Source organism: Stegodyphus dumicola, chromosome 1, assembly GCF_044657685.1.
Source record: "Stegodyphus dumicola isolate Sdum_Otavi_A_Nest chromosome 1, ASM4465768v1".
Classification (NCBI taxonomy): Eukaryota; Metazoa; Arthropoda; class Arachnida; order Araneae; family Eresidae; genus Stegodyphus; species Stegodyphus dumicola.
The window spans coordinates 120,580,709-120,595,873 of NC_140768.1; the positions used below are offsets into that span (position 1 = coordinate 120,580,709).

The following is a 15,165-nucleotide window of genomic DNA, read 5'->3' on the forward strand; positions in this document are numbered from 1 at the left end:
CTGTTATATATTAATGTATTATTATATTACTATACAACATATAAAATACATTGCATAGAGCTCAGGCCAAATCAGAAAGGGTTGTCAACCAAGTCATGTAGAAGAGGTTTGTTATCTCATTTCGTTGACATTTAACTGCACATTTTAAGCCTTTCTACTGTGGTGCAAGTATGGACAAGTATAAAAAGACATACCCTTTGAAAATTTTCCAGAAAGCGATATTTATTGATAATCTTCCTAAATGAATAGTACACTTTTTCCTCCTATTTTTTATTTTAGTCCAAAGGGGCAATTTGCCCAGGAGGACTATTAATTTCGTTTTGGCATTTTGCGTTGATTCACTACGAGCGTTGTTTCACTTTTCAAATTGTTGCCACCAAGTATTAGAGCCCTGTATTATATTTGAAGAAATTAAATAATGAAGAATCTGCATAACTGTATGTATGTTTCTCTCATTGTGATAAAGCAACCAAGAGCCATCAAATTTTGAATAACATAATCCTCCTGCCAATATGGGCCATCTGGAAGCCAAGATTTGAAATTCGTTTTATTAAAGATTTCAAATTTTGTGAAACTTTAAAGAATTTTGGATTAACAAACTAAAGGATTTCAAAGAGAGCAATGGCAACATTGTATAGAAAAAAAATTATCTGTGTATCGGAAATTCTAAAAATATGCTTATTTTAAAATTATTATTGCTCTTGAACTGAATTTTATGGTTTAAGTTCGAAGAACATGATATTTAATACATAAAGGTAAAACACAAAATGTTAAAAAACGCCCCTTTGGACGTAATTTAAAATCTGAAACATTTCAGATTTTATTTTTAGTCCAAAGGAGCAATTTGCCGTGAAAAACTATTATTTTCGTTTTGGCATTTTGCGTTGAAAACTTCAAAAAGACTGTATCACTTTTCAAATTTTTGCCACCCAGTATTATCGCCCTGTGTTATCCTTAAAGAAATTAAATAATGAAGAATTTGCATAAATATATGTATGTCTCGCATTGTGATAAAACAACAGTACCTAGAGCCATCCAATTTTGAATAATGTACGTTTCCACCCGAATATGGGCATCTGGAACCCCGAATTTGGAATTTGAAATTTATGTTTATATCTATTTCATATTTTGTAAAACTTAACGAATTTTCGATTAACAAACTCAACGATTTCAAAGCGAGCAATGGCAACACTCTTACGGGGGGGAGGAGAATCTTTTTATCTCTAGCGGCGCGGAAGTGTGTATCAGAAATTCTAAAGATATGCTCGTTTTAAAATTATTTTGCGATATTGCTGTTGAACTGAATTTTATGGTTTAAGTACGAAGAACATGGTATTTAATAAATAAAGGTAACACATAAAACGTTAAAAATACGCCCCTTTGGACGTTATTTAAAATCTGAAACCTTTCAAATTTTTTATTATTATTATTTTAAAGTTTATTTTTTAAATTTTCTTTCTTTGTTCTTCTTTCTCTCTCTTTCTTTTTTAATGAACGTAGAAATTTTAATTTCACAATAAAGTTATCTTTACTGGTTCTAATGGCAAATACTAATGAAAAAGGATTAAAGATGACGACATATGGTGAATAGAAGAATGTGTTTCCATACCCACCGTGGACATGAGTTCTAATATTACTGTTTATCGTTGAATGGAAAGATGGCGGACAGATATAGCGTCATTGTGAATAGTTGTGAAATTATTAAGAAATATCGTCTTGCCGATGATTTTTTTGGGTTATTATAGATATTCCTAAAACATTTTAATCCAGAATATCTACTAAAAAACTTAAAGTTCATGTAAACGTAAAGTATCGTGCTTTTAAAGATGAATGAACCTGAAAGTATTTTTTTGCAGTTGCAAAGTTAGAGTCAAAGCTTAGGAAGTGCTGGTGAGAGCTTTGAAATTACCGAGGAATTAGCACTCATGCGGTCGTTAAAGGACACTACAATGAGATGTAATATTTTACGTGAGTTTCTGGAAGGTCTGTCAACTTCGTGTCTGTAATAAACATATGTAATATTACGACCAATGGAGCACCCAATAAGACAGGAAAAAATCTAGATTTCTTCGACTGTTTAATCAAACCTACCCCGAAAACAATGTTGTTGTCTTTCTACATGGTGTTATGTATCAAGATGCCCTGAGTAAACCTGCATTGAATATGGGACCTGCGCTTCATATAATCGAGAGCCTTGTAAATACTAATTCGATCTCGTAGATTTACTCACAGACAATTTCGAGGTTTTTTTTTTCAGTCCATGCAATCCAAATATTCTGATTAATACATTAGAAGAAAGTAAGGCTGCTTATTGCAGAATGACCGAGTTTGGCAGTTGAAATACGACACTATGTCATTGTTCCATGAGAAACAGTGTTCTACGGAGGGTGAAATATTTGAAGATACAGCATGGTTTTCGAACTTTGCATTTTTCACGGATCTTCTTTGTCATGTGAACAAATTAAATTTCAAGATGCAAGGAAAAAAAATCTATTTATCAATCTATTTATTAATCAATTATTCGGGGCCACCTCAAAGGTTTTAAACAAAAAATTGATATGTTTACTTGGCAGCTAGCTAAGAAAGGCTCTTCTCATTTGCCGAGGTTAAATTCAATTTCCTTAGTAAATGGAAACAAGCTTAAAAGTTGCGAAGATTTTGTCTGAGGAAACTAAATATGAACGCAGATTTCAAGGCCATTCAAACAAAAATGGATATTTTCACAATGTCCTTCAACGTAAACTGTGAAGCAATAAGGCTGGATTTGCTGCTTGAATTAATTGAGATGCAATCTAACAATCATCTCAAGAAGTTGTTTCTTAATGTTTCAAAATTAGAGTTTGCAAATCATTATCGAAAGCAAGTGTAAATTCTTTCTGGACGTAAATTTAATATCTCACGCCCAGAAAATTAGTGCTATGTTTGCTTCATCTTACATATGTGAACAAGGGTTTTTTACCATGAACTTTAGAAAGAATTCTGTTAGAAACAGTCTAACAGATGAGCATTTAGCATTACTTTTCAGAATAAGTACATAGCAGTTCGAACCGGAATTTAAGGAACTTTTAAAATGCAGCTGCAGTTTCGCTCATCTCATTAATATTTATAATGTAAGATTTGCATACTCTTTTTAAAGTTTTAAAATAATTTATATTGGCTTGCTAATTTTTTTTTTTTTTTTTACTTTTATTTCTTGAAGAAAAGAAAAAAAAAAAATTCTTTGCTCATCAGGTATTTAGAGGAAAAGGAGATTTTGAGAAATACGAATACTAATAGGCAAAACAAAACAAACAAAAAAAAAAAAAAAAAAAAAAAAATGTTAGTGAAAATTAAAATGAAACTTTAGTCGAAATCATCTACGGAATCAGCTTTTGTAAAAATATCTTCATTTTCTTTCCAGACATCTCCATTGTCATTGTATTATTGTGAACCTGACCTGAACCTGAAGTCCCGCTTATTTCGTCGGAACATGAGTTTTCTCGTAGATTTTTGATTACCTAGTTAGCATACTGTCCGGCAATTTTTCCTTTATGAGTAATTTTCAAGATGCTGGAGAATAAATATCGTCTGAAAGCCGCAAAAAAAGTGACATCTGCTGAACGCTGAACTCTTACGGACAACAATGACTTTCTAGGAAGGAAAATTGCCATCTGTCGCCAAAAATAACCTTCACCAGCCCATTAACGACACATTAGAAATACAATCTTTGGCTAACAGGACGCCCACCAGATGGCGCAACTTATACCCGAAGAAAGCGAAATGGGAAGTTTGTTAGGAAAAGGAAGTAACGAATATCTGATTGTGAAAGTTGATGAAATAATTAAACTTATTAATCGCAAAAATGGTTCAAGTTACATATATGCGTCATTATAATATGAAGGAAGAGAAGTAAAATTAGAATTCGTATAACTAGAAATTGGTTTCATTTAGCTGTACACAAATGAAACCGCATAAATTGGCCTCATTTTAAAAGCAATTATGTTTATTCTCTTCATTTTGATGTCTAAAAACGTTTCATAAAGTGTTACGCGAAGCAATGCCTTTTTATCTTATTACGACCGATCGTTACACGGGGGGCGGAGTGAACCAAGGGGAAATTGCCCTCTGAAGGGAATTTCATAGTTTTAGGAGAAGAATGCTGTTGACCTTTTGTTTATTTGTTAAGTATTTAGTTTTAATTTATGAATAAAAGAAGTCTGAGAGCTTTTAGATTTTATATTACGCCCAAAGGAGCGTTTTTATTCACAGGGGATTAAAAACGGGATTTGAAAAGTGATACAGACATTCAAAGTCATTTGATGCAAAATACCGTTAGACAATGTAATATTTTTGCGTTGCTACGCTACCAGCATAATACCAGGAAGAAATGTAAAGAAACCTTATGCATAAAATATCCGTGCTTGGAGATGCACTCAATGTTAATGCTAATGGGACGTTTTGAAATCGTTGAGTTTCTTAATCAAAAATTTTTTAAAGTTTTACAAAATAGGAAATAGATAGTAAAATTCCAAATTCCAAATTTAGGCTTCCAGATGCCCTTATTCGATTGGAGGAGGACTACGCTATTCAAAATTTGATGTCTCTAGGTACCGTTGTTTTTTCACAGTGCAAAGAAACATTGCATACATGCATATTCTTCATTACTTAATTTCTTTAAATATAATGCAAGGCTCTAATATTTGGTGGCAACAATTTGAAAAGTGATTCAGGTTTTTATAGTGAAGTAACGCAAAATGCCAAAACGAAATTAATAGCCCTTCTAGGCTAACGTCCATTTTTAAGCCAAATGGCTTTAATTTTATAAGGTTAGAAAGCAGTCACCGCTACTTTCGACAATTTTATTTGTTGTTTGTAATTACTATTTATTTACGTGAACTGCATATGAAATTTAATTATAGTTTTAACTACCATAATGGCTCAAAATCAAATACAGTATTTTCTATTTTTGTAAAAATAAAATACTCCTTTTGACCAAAAAATAAATAATTTTTTATCGTTTGACTAAATACACAAATACTTCTATTTAATAGATTGCTTTATTTTATTTATTTAAAAACGAAACATTAAATAAAAAATTGAATTGAAATCTCGAAAACTTCGGATTACAGACTACCATTTCGAAAAGATATTTACAATTAAAGATTGAAAGAACTAAAAAAAGCGTTTTTTAAGTTTAAAAAAATATAATATGAAAAGAAACTGAAACACAATTTTGCACAGCAGATTTCAGTTTAACTTTTGAAACAAATTGAAACTGAGCAGTTACGATAGGTGTGCTAGTTCAAAAATTAATGTCCTAGAAATTCAAGATTTAAGACATAAACCTTTTAGTTAAAAACAGTTGTTCAAGATATCAGTGCCAAATGGCAGAGATAAAAATTTACCATGTTATTATTTCATCATAAATTATTTCCATTACGCACTCATTTAATGGGGAACAGACTTCTCAAGATGAGTAGCTGTGCATTAATTTCATCAGATCGCTTGCAAGAGAGGTTTGCAACAAATAGTTCCTTTAAATCGTACCATTTTTAATTTTGCTAAGAATCTATTTACTGAAAACAATAAACACAGACGTTTCCGCTAAAGTGATGAATAACAGTACTAAATTAAAAGTACTAAATGTGTACAGTTCTACACTACTTGAAAATGCTAAATTACTAGGGCCGTCGAGAAAAATCATAATATTTATCTTCCAGTTTTAGCCACTGATTACAGTAATCACGAACTCAAAGTGAAGATTTAAAATAAAATTTATTTATTTACACGTCAACTTGACGGCTACACAAAACTTAGGAATATGAGAGAAATATAATCTTCGCTATTTGCGGGAAGTGTAGAAGAAATGTTTAACTCAAATTAAAATGTGAAATACAAATTAGCTTGTGCCTAAATAAGCATTGAATCAACTGTAAGTATTCGCGAAGCAAATGTGGCTTTCTAAAGTTAAAGCGATGATTACAGTTAAGAACGCATTGTTATCTTATTCATTAATTTTATATTTATGTTTCATAATGATTTACAAAAATGCTGCTTAAGCTCGCTCCACCAGCGATCGAGCGGTAAAGTTGCTGAACACTAATAGTTAGGTCCGGGGCTCGAATCTCGGCAAATGGGTTGCTTGCACGGGCGTTTTCTTGGTTTTCTCTGTGTGTAAATACGAATCATTTTCTATTAGAAAGTCCTCCATAAAGGCATCCATTTTCTTATGCAGATAGCCCTCGAGTGCTTTGCCATAATAAAAAAAGAAGCGAAGTTATTTTGGCAGCGGCCGAGAGGATACAGGTGATAAAATTATTGAGTACTGGTAGTTCGACCCGATTTCAAATTCTAGAAGAGGCCCACCAGCGGCCGAGCGTAACATCGCTGAACGCTGGTAGTTCTAACCTGGGTTCGTTTCCAGGCGAATGGGCTAGCTGCATGAGTGTTTTTGTGGTTTTCGGCATGTGCAACGTGTATAACAGCCAGTTTACCTTAAGAAAGTCCTCCATAGAGGTATCTCTCCCTTTAGGCAGGTAATTATAGTGCACTTTGCCATAATCAACTAAACCAAAACATCAAATACCAGCTGGTTGCAATTTTGTTTGGTGGTTTTCCTCATATATAGCGTGAATACAACCAAGTTTCCCTTAAAATATCGTCCACGTATGTATCCCTTCACTTAGACAGATAGCCGCACTACGCTTTCTCGTAGTGCAGTAATTTCAAATCTAGCCCGAAATGATTTTTTTCACTGCAGAAAAAAGAAACATTTATTTCCCACTAAAGATAACGACAATTAAACAAAATTGTGCAGCAAATAAAGCTTATGGAGTGATATATGAAATGGAGAATTATGCTGTGAGGAAAAAAAAAAAAAAAATGCTGGTCTGAAATGAATATCTTCAGAGGAGATGGCAAAGATAAAACAGAAATAAAGTTTTCTTAAGTAATCTAAGGCATCTTTCTTTTTTTTTGAAAGGAAAGGAAAATTAAAACTGATGTATTTCTCTTCTCAGGAAAAGGCGTTCAATTCAGAAGATGTATAATGCGAACGACAACGTACCAGAGCATTTCTGGTTTAGCTCATTTGTCTCTCTCCGAAATTGAATTGCTTTATCTCCGAAGAGAGAGAGAAAGACAGATTTGATTCAAATAAATATTTCGGATCATGCAGAAACACTTTACAGCCAGATGCACAATCACTCAGATCGTGGAGTGAAGATCATGTTAAGAAATATGTTGTTATTTTTTTATTTTGAGAGATTTATATCTTAGTGAAAAAAAGAAGACAAGGATCGCTTAAAGATTCTCCTTTTCCCCCCCTCCTCTGTCTGAGATAGATGTACTTCGTTTTGAACCGATGCGGAAAAACTGCAGTTAGTTTTCAACATAATTCCATAGATCACTTGCCTTTTTTTTTTTTTTTTAAATGTAAAAAGGAAGACTTTAGATAAAAATGCACATTTTAGTACAAATCCTGGTGGTGAATTTGAGAATTTGTTCTGCTTTTGAGAATAATTTAGAATTTTAGAATTTTTGCTTTGCATTTCATGAATTTGTATTGTTATCTGAGACATATTATATATATATAAATCTTCAACATTCACTGAGTTTTCTCAAAATAGTGAATGATTACTTTTTCCCATGAATAATTTAGTTTAAAAATGTTAACAAAAATTAGATTTGGACCTTAATAGCAGTAACGTCATAATTTTTAATCATACCAACTAAAGAGATTCGAGATTTTTTTAAAAAGGAAGGCTAAATATTAAAAAGCATTTAATTCTTAAAATGCTAATTTGCTTCTTTTTAATTTTATTTAAACAGCTAAAGGTGTACAGTCATTAGGATTTTTTTTTGAAACATGAAAGATGAAAAGTAAGCAACGCCTTCGCCGGGAATCAAACCACGGACTTCTAGAATAGGCGTCCAGCGTGCAGACCACTACACCACGAAGGCACGCTAAGAAGGCGGGAGAAATACTTTATATACTCCCTCTTTACAGGGTGACTGAGGTTTAGGGGACCAATTGCCAAATCCTGGCTGTGGAGAATCATCATCCACCACACTTTTAGTTCGGGCGCCACTGCAGAGTCATTAAGATTTTTTTGGAAGCATGAAAGGTGAAAAATGAGCAACGCTTTCGCCGAGAATCGAACCACGGACCTCTGAAATACGTGCTCGGAGTGCAGATCACTGCACCACCAAGGCACGCTAAGAAGGCGGGAGAAATAACTTATAAAGGTAAGTACTAAAATTAAAAGGGCTAAAACATAAAGTTTGAAAATACTTGAATGAATTGCAACATTTAATGGCTATTTTTATATTTAATTAAAACTACCCTTTATAATTATTAACTAACCATATTAAGTGAGGAATTGCTTTAAAACTGTCATTTTAATTTCCTGTTTTTCTTCTACATGCCATAAACGTATATTTATTTTAATTAGAAAAATCTTATGTCATTCATCTGCTGAAAAAATACAAAGGGTAAAAGAAAATTCAGCTAAAGTAAAAAAGTAAAATACGTGAAAAGGAGGAGGGAAAAAAATCCACGCACACACATCTGCGAAAAAAATCATTTTAATTTCACTCATTTCTTGGGAAATATTTACACAGAAGTCAGCAATCAAAAGATGTACAACAAAAATAACACATTACATTAGGAACTCAAAAACGTAACATTCATTTGGGAGATGAACAGTAATTCGTAAATGACACCAATTTGCATTAAAATATTTCCGTGGACCCTCTAATGGTATTTAAATTATTACAATGCATGAGCACCCGAATTCATAACTCAAGTACAAGAGAAGATTGTGCAAAAAATTTCTTCCGGAATCCATGTACATCTCACAGTGTTATTAAATATACAAGATTTTTTTCTCTTTACAATCAGTCTTCTGCAGGATTTCGTAAAGATTCATGTAATATATATATATATGTATACCTCTCGTATATAATTTCGCTAAAACATCACAAAAATATAACATGGGATTAACTGACGAAACAAATGCAATAAGAAACCATACATTGTGTTCCAAGTTAAGCAGCAAACTGACTGCATAGTGTGAAAATTTTCAGGAGGTAATATTTATTATAGTTAAAGATGTCTACCGGGGTTATGTACGTTTTGAATACGACGTTTATTAATTCGACACATGTAAACACAATATCATGATTCACCGTCAAATAAAACTGAAAACTTTACCACCGTCCCTTGTTAATCTTTTCGTAGTTGAAAAACCTTTATTTCTCTTGAAGCAAAACCGAAACCCTTATCCAAATGTTTAATCGGAGTTTTAAACCAGCTATTAAGCTCACTTACAAAATAAACTACTATGTCATCAAGAAAAGTTTCTTTATTGTAGCGAACACTTCCATTTTCACGAGCAAAATGTAGTTTATTCTTTCAGTATTGGGTTAACGAACATTAAAATTGCATATTCGCTTCCATTTTCTTCCTTCTCCATGATTGTAAATAAGAGAAGAATATAATTGTTTAACTACAAAGTAAATTACATTAGGGCTAGTTCCACTTTGAACCCATAGATGGCGCAGTAGGTTCAGCTTTATTCGTAGTGGATCGATTCGTTCGCTATACAAAAGTGCACAACTTTCTTGCCCCAAAAGATTCTTTAATTCGTCCATAGATGGCGCAGTAACATCAGGGGCTTTTCTTCCTCGGATGCGTTTGCAATGAAGGTGTACATATAAACAGTTTTATTATTATTAGTTGTTATTGTTTAAAGTCTTCTCAGTAACGCTATTGCATGAAAAAATAAGCCATTTCAGGCTTAACTTATCACCGTTTGTTAAACACAAGAAGAGCAATGTCCAAGACTAAATGAAATAAGATTTTCCAAGACTTCGGAAGACCTGATCCAGAAGACGTATGCTTGCCGTGTTGCATTGCTGCTGGATGTTCACCTAAAATTCCGAAAGAAATGAAAAGGAATTAGTAAAAAGTAAAAAAAGCTATACATACAAATATATTTAAAGAGTTAACATAAAACCAATTCAATGCTAAATTCGAATTTCACATTATTTAAAAACATATCAGTCACAGAAATTTAAAATTAATGGGTAATTTTTGAATTTAAAATTGTGTGCAAAACCGAATTGCTGAATCGGCGTGGATAAACTTTTCATTGACTGAAGTTCCTCCGGATCGGTTTGTAGGATATTTTTTTTGCACTCAATTAATACAAATTTTTATTCATTTAGCATATTTAGGCAACGACAATCTTAAAATTTTTCTCTTCCTGTCAGAGAAGGAAGTCTAGTGAAATGATTCGCAGAGCAAAGGGCGGCAGAAACCATATCCATTAATTTAGAATTATTAGCCAAGTTCCCAGAAGCTCTGTCTTGTTGGAACCAGGTAGTGGCAAGTTTATGATCTCCATACAGTCTAATCAAATCACGGGGTACTGTATAATGACGTTCTTTAATCATTAGTTCTCAAATAATGAAAGGCCAATAATAATATGCTGTTAGACTATCGTAGTCCACGCTCCATTCTTTTTTTTTTTTTTTCCATATTTCATGTACAGTGTGAGATATCTCTAATTACTTCAGTTTTGCATTTTGAATGTTAGCACTATCTACCATTCAAAATATTTGAAAACATCTGAATGTTAGCTTAGAGTTTTTAGCTGAGAGGTGGAAACTGCATTCATGATTAAAGGTGATATCAAAAGTCACATATTGGTTATGTATGTTGGCTTGTTCTGTCGAAATATAACAAATCATGCAGGTTGCTGAAGCGAATTTTAATGGAAATTCAAAGTGTCCTACAGAATTAAACCATCAGCATTGCTTTAAATGTTACCATAAGATAAATTATTCTTAAAAAGCAAGCAGCTATAATTGCTGTAGGAGTTTTGCACCAAGCTGTATATTAAAACACACAATATTTATTTACAAATATCGAATCTGAAGATAAATATATCTTTGTAACAAGACTCTCGGTTTATTTCAAATTTTCTCAAGCAATGTAATGAAAATTATAAACTGAAGACGTTCATTGAGCTTCCTTTGAATGCTACAGATAGAGTAATTTGATAGAAAAACACAGAAACCTATAACAAGAAAAATAATATTCATTATCTGTCTTCTCTATATACATACATATATAATTAAAGTGAAACAGGTAAAAATGGAACCTTCAAAGCTAAAACCTAGCGATAACGGAGCTAAGATTAACAATTAAATTATCGTAGCTCAAGTAGCTCTTTGTTTTTTATGTACATAAAGCAACAGGCTTGTGTTTGGCGTAGGTTTAGTCAAGAACTGAATCGATTTTGAGGGTGAACAGGTACAGGTCCCTCTTCATCCGAAGGAAAGAAATCTCCAAAATTGTAAAGCAGCGGGCTCAACGTTACTATTTATAACCTACGGCAGTAAAGCGAACGAGGAAGCAGCGCCGTCTGTCTGCAAAATAGTAACGAAATTAAAAAATTAAGTTAATATAATTTTATCTTGTTTAGTCATTAACTAAACAAGATAAATCTCTATGAATGTGAAAAGTTTCAAGAGAATGAGAAGAATGAAAACTGTTTTTACTGTCGTTCAGAAACTGAAGGATCTTTAGGAATCGAGCAGCATGGGCCTTCATTTATCAGTTTCGAGACTCCATCAATGTATTTGTCCATAACAATGATCTGTCCGCCCTTATCAGCTTTAGGAATTATAATGTTAGTTCTAGAATGAATTTCACAAAAGATAAAATTCATTCCCATATACTTTCAACTTATTTAAAAAAACGAACTTATACCTCCTATTGCTAACTCTGCTAGGTTGTCCAAAAAAAGTCCAAAAAACTAAAATTCCATTTCGATGTATAATTTCCAACTTAGGAAAGGCATCATATCCCTTTGGCCAAATATTTAGTTTCCAGATTTTCTTCTTTACTTTCTAACAATATTCACACTGCAAAACATTCTTCTGAAATCATCGATAAACTTAAATATTTTTCTTTTCTACATTCCATTATGGTTTCTTTCGATGTTCAATCATTGTTTACTAATGTTCCAGTCGAAGGAGCACTAAATTTCCCTGAAACTAAGCTTCGACAATTCCAATTTACAGATATTGAAATTGAAATTTCTCATTCCTTAACGTGTACATACTATGCCAATTATATGGACTGCTCCAGTTTTAAGCATCAATGTTTTCTCCCATCACGTTGCTCTAACTTTCTGACATTCACGACGACCATATTTACTTTCGAAGCACTGCAATGATTTTACTACTTTTATTGTTTTGAACTTACAATATGTTTATCCTCCCTGTATGACCTTTTCATTATATTTGCGATTTACTTGTAGAACTCAAATTGTAGTTTGAGTTTTGCGCAGCTAATGAGAAGCTTCTGCAAGACCACGTGGCAATTGGTCACATACTTTTCTGCATCTGCTTTTATGCCTTCACGGACCCAGCTTGTGTATCACTTCACTTCTAGGCCCGTTATGGAAACAACTATAGAACAGTCGGAACATGTGCTAACGAGTACGATAATCGCGGCTAACAGCGGAACTTGGAACAGTTTTTCAGTCTTGCAGATTTCTTTGCTCCTGATGAACAGGGACTTATATTTGTTTGCCCTCGAAATCTATTGAGTTATTGACTAAATCTAAGCCAAACACAAGGTTATTGCTTTACTAATTTTAATTTTCACTTTGCCGTGTTTCTCTTCTGTTTAATAAAGATAACGATTACGCTAAATGAAATAATTTTAGTGAAACATTTTTTAAAAATAAAAATTTTAACTTAATTAAAAATTATAAGTAAATGTACTGAAGATAGAAAAATAATCAACACAATTGAAGAACATGCAAGTCTTTAAAGCGCATTATTACTTTAAAAAGATGAAAATCAAATATTTGAATATCATTCAAAATAAAAATCTCAAGGAAGTTAAATGAAAGAAAGAAAATTCATCCTGCTGTCTTGCTGCAGATGCTTTTCATCTCTGCATTTTAGAAACCATGTGTAAAATTTGGTTATTAGGGGCCAATACTTCATTCCGGAGCTCGAAATTCAGAAGAACGGTTATTATAAGCAACTGTCGATACCGGTAAAGAGCGATTATAAAAATTTAAGATATCTAAAGTAAAGATTTAAAGGTATTTAAGGTAAGACAAGATGCAATCAAATATAAATATATTGGGCAATTCAAAATCATGTCGGCTCCAGGCGTTGAAAGAAGATACGGAAATTTAACTAAGGTCTTTAGTGATAAGCTGCAAAATTACTATTACTCTTTTGTTTCTTAATTTGTTTACTAATGTCTTGAGTGATAAGCTGTAAAATTACTGCTAGTCATTTTACAAATTTAATTACTTTTTCCATTCTGTCCCGAAAGCTGTCGCTCCAACAGATTTCATACCTTTTATTACAAAAACAAATTTTGAAAACAGACCTTTTATTTATTCTTTATAAAATTATTGAATTAACATGCTGGAGTTTATGAAAATTCTATGTAATTGAATATTAATAAAATGTATTTTTTTTACCTCTTAAATGCCAGTTTTAGAAGCCAGAAAAGTAAAGGCCTGCAGACGAACTTCAAATCATTTTGAAATAATCGGAATTCTTCAAAAATGATAACGAAGTTCTTTACGTTAATTTAAATTGTTCTTGCACTAAATAATGTTTAAATAATTATTTGGAGTAGTGTCATTTACGAAAATTAAATTAGAAAGTGTCTTAAGACATAAAATTTATTTAATTTTAATTAATTTCGAATGGCGAGTGGCAGATCTTGTAAAAGTTGGCATAGTAGATCCAATCTTTCTCTTATAGGCAATAATATTATTTTTCACAAGAGATTTTTGAAATCCATTTTGCTAGTTTTAAAATACTTTATCATTACACAAAAGTAAATAATACATTGCAATTATTATACGGAAAAAGAACATTCAGAATTCATTACAATAACTACGAAAAACAAAATGTGCATCTAGAACACATTACGATATCTATAGCAAAAAATAAATAAAGAATACATCTACGAAGTTTAATTTAGGAATTATTTGAATCTTGACGAGTAGGGTTTAATGACAGCAGGATTTAATCAATGCGTAAGTTGATTGAACATTTGCGTGCACACTTTCAATTACTCTGTTCTTGCTGGTGATTGATGTTTGATGAATGTGGAGCGTGAAGATTTTATCTGATATAACGATTACTTGTCTTGATAATGACTGACAAATGTACTGTTGAACATGGTTGAATAGTTTGGGGGCATCTCACCCTGCACAATTTAAAGGAAACTTTTGTTTGACTATCAGATAGCTTCTGTGCTTCTTAAATGTAGAGAGAAAATTGTATTATGTACAGGTCATTAGGGAAATTTATTTTGCTATCACCCGATAACGCCTGTTTTATCGTTTCTTTCCTTTTCACGACTTGCGAACAACAGTTGCACATGTTTTATTTACACTTCGATATTCTTGGTGCTATGGTTACTTTTACAATGCCTTTATTAAAGAAACTCCGATATATGCTTTAACGGCTTTTTGTTTATAACTATATTTTAGATAGTTATTTAAGTTACTACGTTTTAAGGGTCAACGTGGCAATAAATATAATTGATTTTTAAAAACTCTTAACGTTTTGTGACATTGACGTTAGTATTTCTTTCTGTTCAGTACGAAATTCTTTCAGCTGCAACAAAATAATCTGTTATTAAATATACACGCCGGTAGTCTTCGGTCGATTGTTTACTTACATACAAAACAGTTTCATGCATTGGTGTAATATATCATAGTGGTTATATTTATCAGATGTTTACAATTACCAAGCTTCAATATAGCAGATAAAGTTACGATTCCTGACTTTTTAAGAAAATGAAATTAATTTAGCAAACAGTAATCACTTTGGGTAATACAGGGTGTACGAAATTAAAGTACATCTACATTGAATTCCAGTATAACGCTTCTTTACTAATATTTTTACAACACAGGCGTTATAAAATATTGCATTATAGCACTTACAGGACGGAATAACATACATAATTTGTAATATAAACTGCAGTCTGACTACAGGAGGTTTGGAACTATTTCCTTGCTACTGGTAAGCACGGATAACTTCTTACGTTTTAACAAGTTCGTGTTCCGGTAGCCTTGGTTGGTGACGTAACGGGAAATTTAACTTCATATTTGTTCTGCGAAATTTTAA

At 32.3% G+C, this 15,165-nt stretch overlaps 1 protein-coding gene across 1 annotated transcript in view; it reads right to left on the reverse strand.

Moving 5' to 3' along the window:
- Positions 1-8,549: 8,549 nt before the first annotated feature.
- Positions 8,550-15,165, reverse strand: part of LOC118191451 (uncharacterized) — a 474,239-nt gene continuing 467,623 nt past the window's right edge. The window contains exon 7 of the mRNA XM_085814123.1: positions 8,550-9,912. Within this exon, the coding sequence (XP_085670249.1) occupies positions 9,788-9,912 (125 nt within the window). The 3' untranslated portion in view covers positions 8,550-9,787. The remainder of the gene's footprint in view (positions 9,913-15,165) is intronic.